Source organism: Catharus ustulatus, chromosome 8, assembly GCF_009819885.2.
Source record: "Catharus ustulatus isolate bCatUst1 chromosome 8, bCatUst1.pri.v2, whole genome shotgun sequence".
Classification (NCBI taxonomy): Eukaryota; Metazoa; Chordata; class Aves; order Passeriformes; family Turdidae; genus Catharus; species Catharus ustulatus.
This window is the reverse complement of record NC_046228.1, coordinates 16,549,306-16,563,706: the sequence shown is the minus strand read 5'-3', so window position 1 is coordinate 16,563,706 and position 14,401 is coordinate 16,549,306. Positions and strand designations below refer to the sequence as shown.

Here is a 14,401-nt window from a genome sequence, read left to right as displayed (position 1 = left end):
TTGATTATTTTATGCATTTTGTCCAGGAAATCTCACTTCAGCAATAGCCTGTTCAAGTTTTTGAAGTTTTGCCTGACCTGTGAGTTGTAATTGCTATTTTAGTCAGGAAAGTCTTTTTCAGTTACTCGTTGTTTCAGAGCACACATACTAGTTAATGAAATTTCATATTTGTGATGCTTAGTTCCTAGGTGAGCTACAGCAGAGCAAATACCTTCTTAATTGTATTTGCTGCTCCTATGCCGTTCTTTTGTATAAAAAGCTCTATGGCTCCAGAGTCTGCAGGTCAGTTTGACATGCCACTATATGACAGGGTCAATTTTTGTTCTTTGAGTACTATTTTTCTGAGCAATTTGTTGAAAATTGTAATATTTACCTTGTAAAAACCTCACAACCCTCAGAATTACAGCATGTGCTGAAGAGCAAGAGGGAATGCATGGCATAATATAAGCTTTGTCGTTTGTAAGTATGTTAATTTATTTTCCAGTGCTGACCTTGACTCCTCTTTCTGTAGGTTTTTCAGGAAGAATTTGGTGTTATAAAATCTTACAACTTAAAGCCAAATGGAGATAAAATTCCAGTCACAAATAGGAATAGAAAAGGTACTTCAATGTATATTAACTACACATATTTGGAGATTTAAGTTTTCTCCTTTCTATAAGCCTATGCTTTCATTAATAAAGTGTGAAAATGAAATGACTGTAGCTCTTTCTGCTATGCCTACCAATTTAATGGTACCTAAATTAAATGCATTCATTTTTCATATTCACTACAATTTTAGAGGGCAGAACAAGTGATTGATTAAAATTATTATAATGTAACAAAATAATTTTTTTTTTTTAGAATATGTGCAGCTCTATGTTGATTTTCTTCTCAATAGATCGATCTACAAACAATTTGCAGCTTTCTATTATGGATTTCATAGTGTCTGTGCTTCATATGCATTACTGGTAAGAATTAAGTGAAACTTAACTCTTCACTTCTATTTCAAGTATATGACAATGACTTATCTAAATTAAATTGTGCTGGATACTTTTAATATTTGGAAAGAATCTTGACTGATAGATTTGATTAATCCAACATAAGTGAAGAAATTAATCAGGTAATCAACTATTCTCTGTAGTGTTTCATTGAAAAGAGATAAATAGAGCTCCAGAAGACGGGTTTATCATGGTGTGTTCACAGACAGGCTCTCCTGTGAATGTTTGCAAGATTTTTGTGTATTGCCTGCACTTAGGAACTGCAGAACAACTGTGCCTGAGTGCTCCTGAGTGCACCTATTGCTTTTTACAGGAAGAACACTCAGGTTCTTCCATTTTCAGTCCTGTTTGGCTGTTGGAATGACTTTTTTAATTTACAGCATCCCTTCTGCACTGAGAAAGAAGAGAAAGTTTGAATTTGGCTGGGATTTTCTAAATTCCAGTGAAATTTGAACTGTGACATCTTGCAGCGAAGTGAGGTGTGGCGTACTTGCATGCAAGTTGATGATGATGTAGTAAATGAATAAGTGGGTGCTGCAGGTGAAAGTTTAGTGGGTGTTAAACCTGGCTTATTGTTCTAAGTGTTTGCTCTGCATATCACTGTGTACACCTGAGAGTTGAGTTCTGTCAGCCTCTGCTGCTCAGCTACCCACGCTGGGACTTGTCAGTGCAAATTAAATGGAAGTTGAAATAAAAATTGACATCAAGATCCTCCCTTATGTACAAACTTAATTTTCTTCCTGACCTATTTGTAGTCTGTTCAAGTCTGATAGGCAACTCAGTGTAATAAATGTAAGAATGATGAAGTGAAGAACAAAATATGCTGAAATATTGTGTTATTCAGTAATTAACTTTCTACTATATGTGGCAGTAAGAGAGTCTTCAAAGTGCTGAGGGATCAATTTTTCTATAATGAGTATGTATGCAAGTTAGACACTTACAATGAATTACATTCTTTTAATTTTTCTGTAATGACAAAATAAAAATCTTAATCGAGGAGCATCATTTCTCATCTTTTTTTTTTTTTAATTAAATATTTTATCCTTGATTTATGGCAGCTGCTTCGTCCAGAGGAGGTTGAAATTCTTGTCTGTGGCAGTCCTGAACTGGACATGTCTGCTTTACAGAGAAGTACCCAATATGAGGGCTACCAAAAAACTGATCTGACTATACGGTAGGCCTGGATTTTTATTCTAATTACTGACTTTAAAGCATCATGGAATTTTAGACTTCCATCAGGAATCTCTTCAAGGATAATCTGAAAATGACTAAAGTTTTAGAAACCTATTTCTAAGTAAGACACAGACAGTACTAAATTGTCATAAGTAGAAAGAGTTAGATCCTTAATGGTATGTGTTTACTGAAAATATCCTTAAAATATGATGACCACACTGGAGTAGTTTGAAAATAAAAGCTCCATATCCTGCAAATGAGATGTCAATATTTTTATTATCCAATCTTCTAAAAATACTTTTTTTACTCAATTCACTTTGATATTAAGGACATTTATATTACTGAGTAGAAGGCATTTATAGTTGTATAGATAAGTGGATTGGAGCATCATTTGGCAAGACATCATTCCAAAATTAATAAAATATTTTGCTTACCAATTCCTTGGGAATTTAACCTTGTATATAGGGGTACTGCTAATGTCTAATATATTATATCAATTAAACTCTCAGTAAATTATATTCATCATTTGTAGTTTTATTGTCATCTTCATATTACTTTTTTACGATGTTGCATCTTGCAACGTTTTCTTCTCCCTCTCCCCGAGTGTAGATACTTCTGGGATGTAGTACTTGGATTTTCTCTGGAACTTCAAAAGAAGCTGCTACATTTTGCTACAGGAAGTGATAGAGTACCTGTGGGAGGAATGGCTGATCTGAATTTCAAGATTTCAAAGAGTGAAACATCCACTAATTGGTAAGAAATGTTTGGATGTTTAAATTTTTTTTCATTAAATTTTTTTCTTGAGAGCCCTTCTTGCTCTTGAATGTCTTTTTATAGAAGAGCAAATGAATGTACAAGGAAGAAACTGCATGGACTCCTTTAGTTTGCCTTCAAAATGTTATACTCACTTATTTAGAAACAAGGAAATTGTTTTGCCAGTCAGTTTTTACATTTGAAGCTGGTAATTATTTATAAGGATTATTTACATGTTTTCGACTCAAATAAATTGTTTATTTAATCATTCCTAACATGACAGCTGACCTAATGAAAATATACCTTGAGCTACCATGAATTTTTCTGAATTTTTTAATAGTTTGATGGTATTATTTATAGCAACCCGCTAATTTTTTTTATTTTTAAGACTGGAAAAAATCAGTTTAAATAATTTGAAAGCTGTATAGAAAAACTTGCTGCTCTTGGAGCTTGCTGTGAAGCAGTAATTATTGACTGCATCTAGGTTTCTCATCCTCTTAGAGTAATCCAAATACTTTTACTGTTTTTCAAAGTCTGAATATAAAACTATATTTTTCAAAGTCTGAATTTTGCTGGTTTTTCTGTGAAGAACTGTAATAGTTTTGAAAGCAAAACCAGTGAGAGACTCCAAATCAGAAATACAATTTAATAGGAAAAAAAGAGAAAAATAAAATTAATGCAATAGTACAAAAGAAAAACCGCTGACAGAGTCAGAATACAACCTGACACCCCGCTAGTTAGGGTGGTGGTAGCAGTCCAGGTAAAGTGGTCTTCTTTAAGTAGTGATCCTGTAGAAAGGTCTGGTAGCTCTTGTCCTCTGGAAACCAGTTAGTAAGGGTGTTCCTTGGTGTTCTAAATCTCATTTTTATCCAGGTAAGCAATGTTTACCTCCTCCTCCTGGGTGGAGCGTCTCCCAATGGAGTGATGTAATTTTATCACTCATGCAGTGAGACTCAATGGCCCATTAACAGGAGATATCTTCCTGGAGGAAGGATGGGTCATGGGAAAGATAAAGAACATTGCCCCATCTGATCTTAGCAGATGGCCCATAAGGAGATATCTTCCACAGAGATAAGAATCACTGCCCCACCTGGTTCCAACAGATGATGATAGAATACATACTTTTGGCATATCTTTACATTGTAACCTAGAACAAGAGCTGATCTAAATATGTAAACATAATAAATTTGGGGATTGTTTTAAATGTAATTTATCTCATTACTGTGATATTTCTAGTGCTTTTCTCAGTGAGGTAATAACTGGTTCCAGTAACATTAAAGGAACATGAAGATCAGACGAAAAATGAAGAAAAATCAGTCAACATTGAATCACTCTTTATCTTCCTTTTTAAAATTGTTCTTTTTCTTAAAAATGAGAAAATGTGTTTTGAAATAGTGTGCATTTTAAAGTGCTGTAGGTCCATGTTCTGCAAGATAATTGTTGCTGTCAGACTGCCTGCACAGGGATAAATGTAGACACCATCATCATATTGCTCACACAATAGGATCAAAGAATGTAATAGCAATAAGAATTGGCAAATTAATAAAAGCTTCTCAACTTTCCAAATTCTCAAGCCATTACTCCAGTCCAATTGACAGATCTTTGCTGATTATTTAAAGAGCAAGGAGGGGAGAAGTAACCTTGGATTTCCAAATCTAGGGGGTCCACCCCCTTTTGAGCATGTTTGCCAAAGCTCAAAGGCCAAGTTGTCCCATTCAAAAGACTGAGGGATGAAATGAAAAGAGACCTAGAGGGCTTTTGAGTCACATAATAAAATACTTGTCCCCAAATGTAATACATTTTTCAGTGTGTTTTCCAAATGCCACACTGAGCTTCAGCTCATTGTCTCTCTCCTGTCTCTCCCCCAAGTTATCAGCTGTAGGACAAGTCTATATCCTCAGGTGTGTCCTCCATGTCACTTGAGTATTTAAATGGCAAGAAGTTCCTGTAGCTTTTATTACCTATGACTCATGAAATTAATCCATTCTAGTGAGAAACAAAATTTCCAGTGTTTCAGTCAGGCATTCCTTAGCCATATCTGCAATTTATATATTCAAGCTCTCAAAAGAATTCTCAGAAGAAACTTGGGACTGGAAATGTTGGTGTAACTGAGACCAGAATTTGTCAACTGTTGTTTTTCTGGCATTTTAGTCAGTTCTTCAAAGCTCCCTGCTGAAGTCTGTAAGGACCTGTTTTAGCAGGCTGACCCCTGAGTTCTGTATCCTCACAGACACCTAACTCTGGTTCTTCTAGGTGTGTCTGTAGCTATTGCAGGACTCACCTTCCTTTTCCATGTTGTGAATTCTGGTTATACAGATTCAAAGATTTTGTGTTTAGAGAAGTCATGTGGTACCTGGAGTTTCCAAAATCTGGAAAGAGATGTTTCTAACCTGAAAAAAAAAAAAAAAAAAAAAGATGGAGGAGGGAGTTGCAGGCAAATTCATACTTATTACCAGCAGTGGTGTTACTTGCATTCAACAGAATTTGAACCAACATTGGGATAAATGTTCCTTCTGTATGATTTCTTAAGAAATGTTTAACTGAAAATGCATAGGCGGTTGGCAGTGTTCTCGTTCTATTGCATTATTCTGAAATGTGTTTTGCTGGGTATTTTTTAAATTATTTTAGGTTACCTGTGGCACACACCTGCTTCAACCAGCTTTGTCTCCCTCCTTACAAGAACAAGAAGGAACTGAAGCAAAAGTTAATAATTGGAATTTCAAATGCAGAGGGATTTGGTCTGGAATAAAATTAAATACTCTAAGAACAGCATTTTTATGTAGCATTCACTCTCTTCTGATTGTGCCTTTAAGCTTTTCATTGTTATGTCTCTTGATACTGTGCCAGTTTTACTGTATTTAGATAATTTTTTAAATTAAATATGAAGTGTATGGTTTTCTTCCTGAATGGCAATACATTTGCTGCTTGCTTTGTCACAGAAAGTAGCTTTCTTTGTACAAAAAGTTCATCTGTTTGATAAATGAAACCCAACTAAGACAATTCCCAAGTTTTAGGTTTTTCTTAATAGCACTTTATCATTAATCATAATTCCTTTATATCAAGGTATCCCACTGGGAAATAATATACAGAATATTTCTCTATTGGTAAATCCCAGTGGCAGATTGTTTTCGATTAATATTAATAATAGAAAAGCTATAACATCAGCATGTAGCCACTTTTTTTTTCTCACAAAGGCAAATAGGAATTTTAGTCTTTATAAACTGTATGTAGTTTTATTCTGGTTTTCCTTCTCAGTGAAACCAGTTGTCTAAGAAGTATGTAAATAACTGCCTGTGAAGAAATAGGGTTTTGATAGTGCTATTTACTGCTAAAAAATTATTTTTTATGAATAAGCGGTTTTAGATGATGTATATTCAGCTTTTACACTTGACTGTACAAGAGTGTTAAGAGGTATTTTTTCAGCTTGAGGGGATTCAAGTTCAAGCTACAAGTATTAAGGAATTTGTATGTTCATTCTTAACAGCACACTAGCCAGATCTATTGTAGCATTATGTTAAACAAAACTCGATATTTAAAATCAATTCCACATCTGGTGAAATGCTTTAGGAAGACAATTATATCCACAGCGGGTGGAAAACTGATATAGTGTATCATGCTATCATTTTTTGCAGCAACTTTGTTGAAAGTCTTAAATAATCTGTGGCAAAAGTGAATAAAATAACATTTCTGAAGAATGTTCCAACTTTTATTAACATGGAGACCAGCATTTAAAAATGTTTTGTGTTTTTCACTGCACAAACTCCATGAAAAGAATTGTTGGTATGTCTGCTCTGAGTTAGTAAATTAGCAGCTGGGGAAGAAATGGTTCTAAAATACTGAAATAATTGTAAGTCTGGGTTTTATTCATTAAGTGGAAAGACTTTATCAGCATGCAGTATAGTATTTTTAAATATCAACATCTACTGTGTGTTCTGTAGATTTTTCTTTCAGCTGAATAAGGCCCAGATCATTTGAGACACTATGGCATCTAATTTGTCAGCTTTCCCCATTGACTTCTGCTGGGGCATGGATGCATAACTCTCTTGTAGTGTCTGTACTCAAATACTATATGAGTCTTCTTTCTTTCTCCGTATTATTTGCATACAATCAACAGATTTTCAAATTATAAACAAATTAATCTGTCTAATTCATGATTTCAAAGTTGTTCTGGATATTCTTCAATAGCTAAGTGTAAATTTTATTTTTTTATTTCTTCTAGAAAACTTACTGGTGATTTTACTGTTTTATTGAGGTAGGATATTTTAGAATGTTTGACACTGTATTCATAGTGCTGTCATTGAAACCAGTAATAAAATTTCCATTGGCTTTAGCCTGGAACTGTACTTACTAGGTTACTTATTAAGTTAGCACGAAGAGTGCTAAAAGCAGCACTGAAAAATTCTGGATTTTTACATTGTATCTCCTTAATGGAGATTTTAAAACTAATTTTAACTTGCAGGATTTCAGATGTTGAGAAATAAATCAAGCTTTCACTGTTGCACTGAATGAACTAGATAGCTGCAAGCAATGTTAAATTTCTAACACCTGAATATGGATGTAAGAAAGAAACCTGGAAACAAAGACTTACTGCCTTTCCTCTCTTTGTAGAATTGGATTCATGAAAGGTTGGCTTATGAATAAATAGCTATACAGTTTATCTGAAAACATGGCAAATTAGCCAAAATATTTTTTTAAGGTTTAAACCCGCTTTTAATAACTATTTATCTACTATTGTTAAAATGAAAGCTTTATCTTTTCTCCTTTTCACTGAACTGCACTTTGCCTTCTGTTTAGTTTTATTTATTGAAGCTTTTTTTGAGATAATGTGTAATATTACCTCAGAATTCTGAAAACGCTATTGTATTTGCATCAGTTTTTAAATCAGATTGTCATTCGAAGACATTTTATATATTTCCTGATGTTGATAAATTAAATAGTAAATTTTGTATTTGTTAAATGAAAGCATTACACTGTATTTATGAAATAAGCCTCTGATAATTTTAAAAAATTTATTCAATGGTGTTTTGTTGTTCTTGTGTCTTGCCCTGTAAACCAGCAAATCTTTTTTTATCTCCGTCATTGTTTTGTACTGTACAAAAGAAATCTGGTTTGTATAAACTTGTTCATTCCTAAGTATCTATTTTTATGTATCAAAATTGTCCAGTCATTAAATCAAATATTTAAAATACTGACCTCACTTGTATAATTTCAGATTTCCAAGACTGGTCATCATGGGTTTAAAATCATGACCAACCTCTCTGCTTTTGGTTTATTTTTCTTTTGAGAATTTTCATTTACCATAGCAGTTCTGCTAATACATTGCATGGCTCACTGAAAAGAAACTAAGTTTCAACAACCAAACCCTACACCAAGACTTAGATTTCATATTTATAGTCAAAATTGTGGGTGTTGTGGTGCATCCCATGATGTAATAATGCTGTAAAATAGTACAGATCCTCATCATGGATCCAACAACTGGGGTTGTTCCATGTGGAGAAGGCTTTGGGGAGATGTAATTGCAGCCTCCCAGTACCTTAAGGGGGCTCTTGAAAAGGAGCAGATAGCAGCAGGACAAGGGGAAATGGTTTTAAACTGAAAGAGGGCAGGTTTAGATGAAATGTTAGAAAGAAGTTCTTTATTCATATGATGGTGAGGCACTGCAACAGGTTGTCTGGAGAAGTTGTGGTTGCCTCATCCCTGGAAGTGTTCAAGGCCAGGCTGAACAGAGCCCTGAGGAACCTGGTCTAGTGAATGGCATCCCTGTCCATGCCGGAGGGTTGGAACTGTGTGATCTTTAAGGCCCTTCCAACCCAAGCTGTCCTGTGATTCTGTGATTCTAACTTAATTTTTCCTTTTTTTTTTTTACTGCCTCAGTTGCAAGATTAGTTGGAGGTGCAGGAAGAGACAAAGCCATAAGCTGTTCTATGTTTTAACTTTTATGTTCTTCTGCCTAATTTTAACATTAAAATCAGGAGGGACAGGTAACAAGAACATTGTGCTTTCTCACGGACACAGGTCCTGATCACAGAATTGTTACCTTTGTACAACTCCAGTTACCTACAGATGGCAGCAAAGATGAAGATTCACACAATTTAATTAGAGGTTAGACTTTCTCTTCATTAACAGTAGATATTATAAATGCACATAATGAAGAAAAAAGTAATGTCTTAAAAATTTGTATCGCAAATGATTGCAGATTTGAGAAGTCAGCAAATATAAATTGACTTTTGAAACAGGAGAAGCAGCTTCTTGAATCTAGTTTAGAAAGTTTTGGTTTTGAAAGCTGGATTTTGAAAGTGTCCTCTCTTTCCATTAAGAGTTCCTTACGTGTTTTTGGGACCAGTGAAAGACTCTTGTCAAAACCTCAGAGATGAGATTGGTTATACCTGACCTCTGACCAGTCAATACCTTTAAGACTGACATTTGGAAAAAGGTTAGAAAGTCTGGCTGCCTTGTCCTGTTTCACCTAGGGATCAGATGGCTGCCCCTGCAGCCTGAAATGCAGTATTTCCTTTTGATTTTTTGGCTAAAAGTGGTGAGATTCCTTCTGTGTAGTAGTAGTTGGTGTTGGTACTGGTCGACTTGCTCCAGAAGCAAATATTATACCCATTGTAAACCTTCATAGCTGAGGTATTTAATATTCCTTCAGAACTCCTTCTTGAAAAAATGAACATATCTGAAAGGTCCCTGAACTGCTCTGGTTTCATGTCCTGTCAAAAAGAGTGTGTTTTTTCTTCTAGAGCCCCTGGTTTTCTTCCAATAAATTTGTTTGGGTTAAGTAATTTTTCAGACTATTTCTATTTTTTTTTCAGGGTCTGTACTGGTGTATTTGTTGTTGAAGTTCCTTCCACTTTTAAATATTCATGTGTATAAGAAAATAATAATGAGATGGCCTGGACTGCCACAGCTGTTTCACTTGTGTTAGAAATGTTCTAATTAATAGTGAAGTAGGTTTTGTTGTTAAATTAATGAGCGAAAATGGCCCCCAGTGATCTGCACCTTTCAAATTGTTAATTAAATTCTTACTGAATTCTTTGAACTCCAATGGTTATATGTAAAACTCAACAGGTCAAGGAAGATGAAGTGATTTTTCCTGATGATCTGGTGAAGGAGTTGCTCACTGGATTCTAAAAGGGTAGGAGAAGTTCACATAAGTTGGGCAAACTAAGTTCAGTTCTGGATTCCTCTATACTACTGGAGTTAATACCTATAGGCATAATAAAAGGATATATCAATGAATGTCTTGTGTATTTTTTGTCCTACTGCAGCAAGACTTCGTTTACCATTTTTCTTTTTGCCATCAATGTTATGATTTGGTACTTGTAGTGAGTGAGACTTTTACTTTTTGATGCAGTATTTTCTTCCCATGAGGGTTGTCCTAGATTCTGTAGCTATATGATGTTCAGGTTTAATTTAAGACATTCTTGTTTATTTGCTGCTTTAACTCTATAACATGATTTCTTATTAAGCAGGAGAGATGAGTCTGTTCTCACAGAGTCATTAGTTATCTTCATACCAGGACCTCTGGCTGCTACCATACTGTGGGTAATAACAGCCCAGCCTCCACTGGCATTACCAAAACAGAATTATTTGTAATTTAATTCAAACATCTTGTCAATGGGTGAGTTTACTCAGTGTACATTCAATCTCTGCTCTAGCAGAGAGCTGGAACATTAATTTCTTTTGCTGTTTGTTTTGTGTCAGTAGCAATATTGCAGAAGTCAAGATCTGTGGTTTTGTCCTCTGGAAAAATCAATCCAGCTGGATATAAAGTAGCTAAAGCACAGTCGTTTATGAAAGCTGTGGGGTTTAAACTCAAACATGTGGATCTTGGTTTTGATTGTCTTCTGGTGAATTTATGTAACCTAACATTCCTGTTTTCCGAAGGCTGTGGTGGCAGCATATGTACTGCTTGGGGCTTTTTATAATTGGCCTTGGTTAGTGGTAATTTGCCACACTGAGCAAAGAAAGCACTTAATTTTGTCAACTTGCTCATCTGCTTTCAAGAGGGATCTTTTCCCAAATCTTTCTGGATTCCAAGATGGAGAAGTATCCTCCTCAGATACTTGAACACCCTGGCAAGACACGTTTTGTGGTATAAAATGCATGTTAATTCTTTAACATTTATTGATAGAAAATTTAACCATGGCAGATAAATGTGACCTGTGTAAAACAGAGATGAGCACGGTACCAGAATAGAAGAAATTTACTTCCTTATCATTTTGATGGAATTGCTTTTTAGTTGGAAAATTCAAATTTTATTTCCTCAGCTGATGAGGTTTAATATTTCTAGGGTAGAATATCTTAGAGAGTTTAAGAACTGAAATTCTTTTCTTCAATAAATGTGTTAGATAAAGCTAAAATTTGAGTAAACTATCAAATTGTTCTACATACACCTCTGTGTAGTGCTTATTGCATTGTCTAATTGTACTGATATCAGTAAAATGTTCTTCATAATTTATTTTTTGAAATGCCAACTTTTCTGGCAATTTTTAAAATGAAAGAAAAGCATTGAAACGGTCAGTATTGATTCAAACTGAAAGTTTTAAAGTAATAACACACATTTGTTCCTTTTGCATATAAACAAGCTTGTTGCATTTTGCATTGGGTGGTTTTGCTTTAGGATCCAGAATCTATTCAAGAGCATATTTCTGATGGAAATGCACTAATCTGTTACATCAAGTGGCACATTCTGGAAGGTGAAAACTCTCTTTCCAGTAGCTTGTGCTACTGGAAGTTACTGCAAATATGAGAAAAGGATTCCAAGTTAATAATTGTTTACATTGCTTTGTTAGTTGCCAGATAGGGGCTGAAATCTCCTGGGGTATTTCAACCAAGCTGTGTTTGAATTACCAGGGGGATGTTTGCTTTCTTCCTATTGATCATGTCCTAGCCCATGCTGGCCCAGTTTCTGCTGGTGATGGGTTTCACACCATTACAGGGAATGTTTAAATGTATTTCTTACACTGACAAATTTAATACCATTAATTCTTCATTTCACAAAGGCAGGTCAGTTTCTTCAACAGTCTGTAATATTGGTCAAGAACTCTCAGGTACAGAACTAAATTCTCAAATTAGTTTAAAAACTGTTTTATTTTGCTATACCAAATTTTAAACATTAAACACCATCCTATAATCAAAGGTGTTGAGGCAACATCCACAGCTGTGTCTTCTGTTCCTCATACCCTGCTTGTTTTTGTGTAAACTGCTGTAGGCATGTAACAAAAACCTGGTAGATGCATTAGGAGTAAGTTTTTACTTGAAAGTGATAGTGTTGGAATTATTTTATCTCTTTGTTACATCCCTGTGTGGAAGCTGTAGTTGTGTGTGCTTTTCATTTGTAACTGTTGGCAGTGGGTACTCTGCAGCTGGGGAGCTGAAGGTGTAATTGCTTGCATCATTTTTCACATCATTGCTCAAAAGAAAAAGTGACCTTTCTGTGTTTCTCTTCCCTCTTCAGTGCACCCTGACACATAAAGGCTTTTCTATTTTATGGTGCAAAGGTATTCTCAGTTTATCTTTTTTCCTTGAATTTCTTCTCAATTTATTTGTTGCTGGCTTTATTAATAGGGCTTATTAATTCCATATGACATAAGCACAGCTGCTATGCTTAATCATGCATTCAGTTAGCATTTTCATACTTGTAGGTGTACTGGGAAGATGAAATTGCTACCTTCATACAGCACAATCAATCCTTGATTAATTTCTCCTGTCATTACTTATAGCAACAATCTGCATTCTTTGTATAGTTCTGCTGCCTTTCACCATGTTCAAGATCTACTGTCATTCATAATACAGTAGATATATAATTGTGATTAATATGAATGATAAAGAAATAGAGGATTTCACTTTGAATTTTCCTAGACTAGAAAATCATCCTGTTGGCTATTTGTGACCATTTTTTCTAGGTTTTTGGGTTTTTCTTCACTAGGTATCAGATTTTATTTTGTATTTTCTCAAAACACAGGGTAACTTGGGGAATTTAACAGGCATTTTAGAACTGAGTTGTCACTTGCACTCATGAGTTATTTGGCTTGTCTGTCCTTATCCTAGCTACATGCGATGTCAGTCCTGTATTTGCAGCCCATTTTCATAAATCAAACTGTTTCTAATATTAAGGAAGACTACATAGATAAAGCTGCTGTAAAAGGATAATGACGTTGGTCTCTAGGGTACACCTTCTAAATGTGCCACTGCCTCTTAAGAAAAAAAAGGCAGATTAAAAACAGTGGGCTCAAGGTGGTGGCAGGGGGAAGTAGAGAACATTGATGTATTGTTCTCTCATATTTGAGGAGCTAGACAGTCTCTACATATTGAAGATACCCTGGGACAAAAACCCCTGAGGGATAACATTCCAAGCTTCAGATCAGTTGTAACTCAATGTGTTTTTGTTTGCCACTAGCTTATTATTTTAATTATCTTGGGTGTAGGAATCCTTAAAATCAGAGGTTTTGCAAAAAAGCAGGTCTCAGAAACAGCACAACTGCAATTTAAGATTTGTCAGCAGAAAAGTTATGTGAGATATAGAAAGCAAAGACAAATAGAACAATGGTGTGTGTATTAAAGCTTGGCAAGAATAACTCCCTAAGTTGCAGAAGTTCCAAGCTTAATAATGGAGCTCTGTGCACTGTATTTTAAGGCTTACAAGTAGGTATTGTATTAGAAGTAAGCAAGCATTGTTGTAACCAAAGGTATGTGTACTTATAGTGGTTGGATACCACTGTCAATATGCTTTTGCTTTTTGTGACTGGTCAAAAAACTTTCCAAGTGTGTTGTAACATCACGTTTCTCTGGCTGCTGCTGAGGACGTGAGCTGCTGGCATCTTCCCATTGTCCCAACCCTGTAATGAGACTGATGCTGGAAAATAAAGCAGCTCAAGGTGTGTTCCACAGCAGTCCTGTCCTGTTCGTGCTCCTGTGCATAAACCCATGGCCAACATTAAACTTGGGGATGTTTGCTTTTTTCCCTACTGATCTTGTCATGGCCCATGCTTACCTAATTTATATTAGTCATAGGATTCTCTTGCTTTGAATGTCAGAATTGAGTAAATGAACCCCACTTTAAAGGTGAGAAAGAAGCCAAGGCTTGTCTAGGATCATGTGAAATCCCATCCATTTCAACAATATGTAGAAAGCTGAAGAGTTTAACAGTATCTATCTCAACTCTGTCTAGAGGGACCCCTTTACAAGCCAGCCTGATCAGTGCTGGTGGGACACCTTGTTTGCTGAGCCAGCAGAGAGCTGCAGCAGGGTTTGGCAGTGCAGCAAGCCAGCTGCAGCCCTTCCCTCCAGCTCTGAATGCTTCCCAGTTTTTCACTTTGAAGTCATTGCCACTTGTGTGTGTCACTCAGTCAATGAAGGCTAGATCACAGCTGAAGCCCACTGCCTATCTTGGCTCTGTATTCCATTCATGATTTCTCGATCTTTTTTATACAGGTTTTGCTAGAAATTGATAAGTGGAGGTGAGGAAATAAATTTGAAATGTAGGCTTGTTACCA

General features: G+C 35.4%; 1 protein-coding gene across 2 annotated transcripts in view; it reads left to right on the top strand.

Moving 5' to 3' along the window:
- The window catches only part of HECTD2 (HECT domain E3 ubiquitin protein ligase 2), a 35,383-nt gene extending 27,288 nt beyond the window's left edge, over window positions 1-8,095 (top strand). The window contains exons 17-21 of one of the 2 annotated variants that reach the window (XM_033066006.2): window positions 512-599; window positions 841-947; window positions 2,036-2,151; window positions 2,760-2,903; window positions 5,532-8,095. In XM_033066006.2, coding sequence (XP_032921897.1) covers window positions 512-599; window positions 841-947; window positions 2,036-2,151; window positions 2,760-2,903; window positions 5,532-5,652 — 576 coding nt within the window. In that variant the 3' untranslated portion in view covers window positions 5,653-8,095. Of the gene's footprint in view, window positions 1-511; window positions 600-840; window positions 948-2,035; window positions 2,152-2,759; window positions 2,904-5,531 lie in introns of those variants that run through there. The other variant, XM_033066007.1, reaches the window with a different exon arrangement.
- Window positions 8,096-14,401: the final 6,306 nt, after the last annotated feature.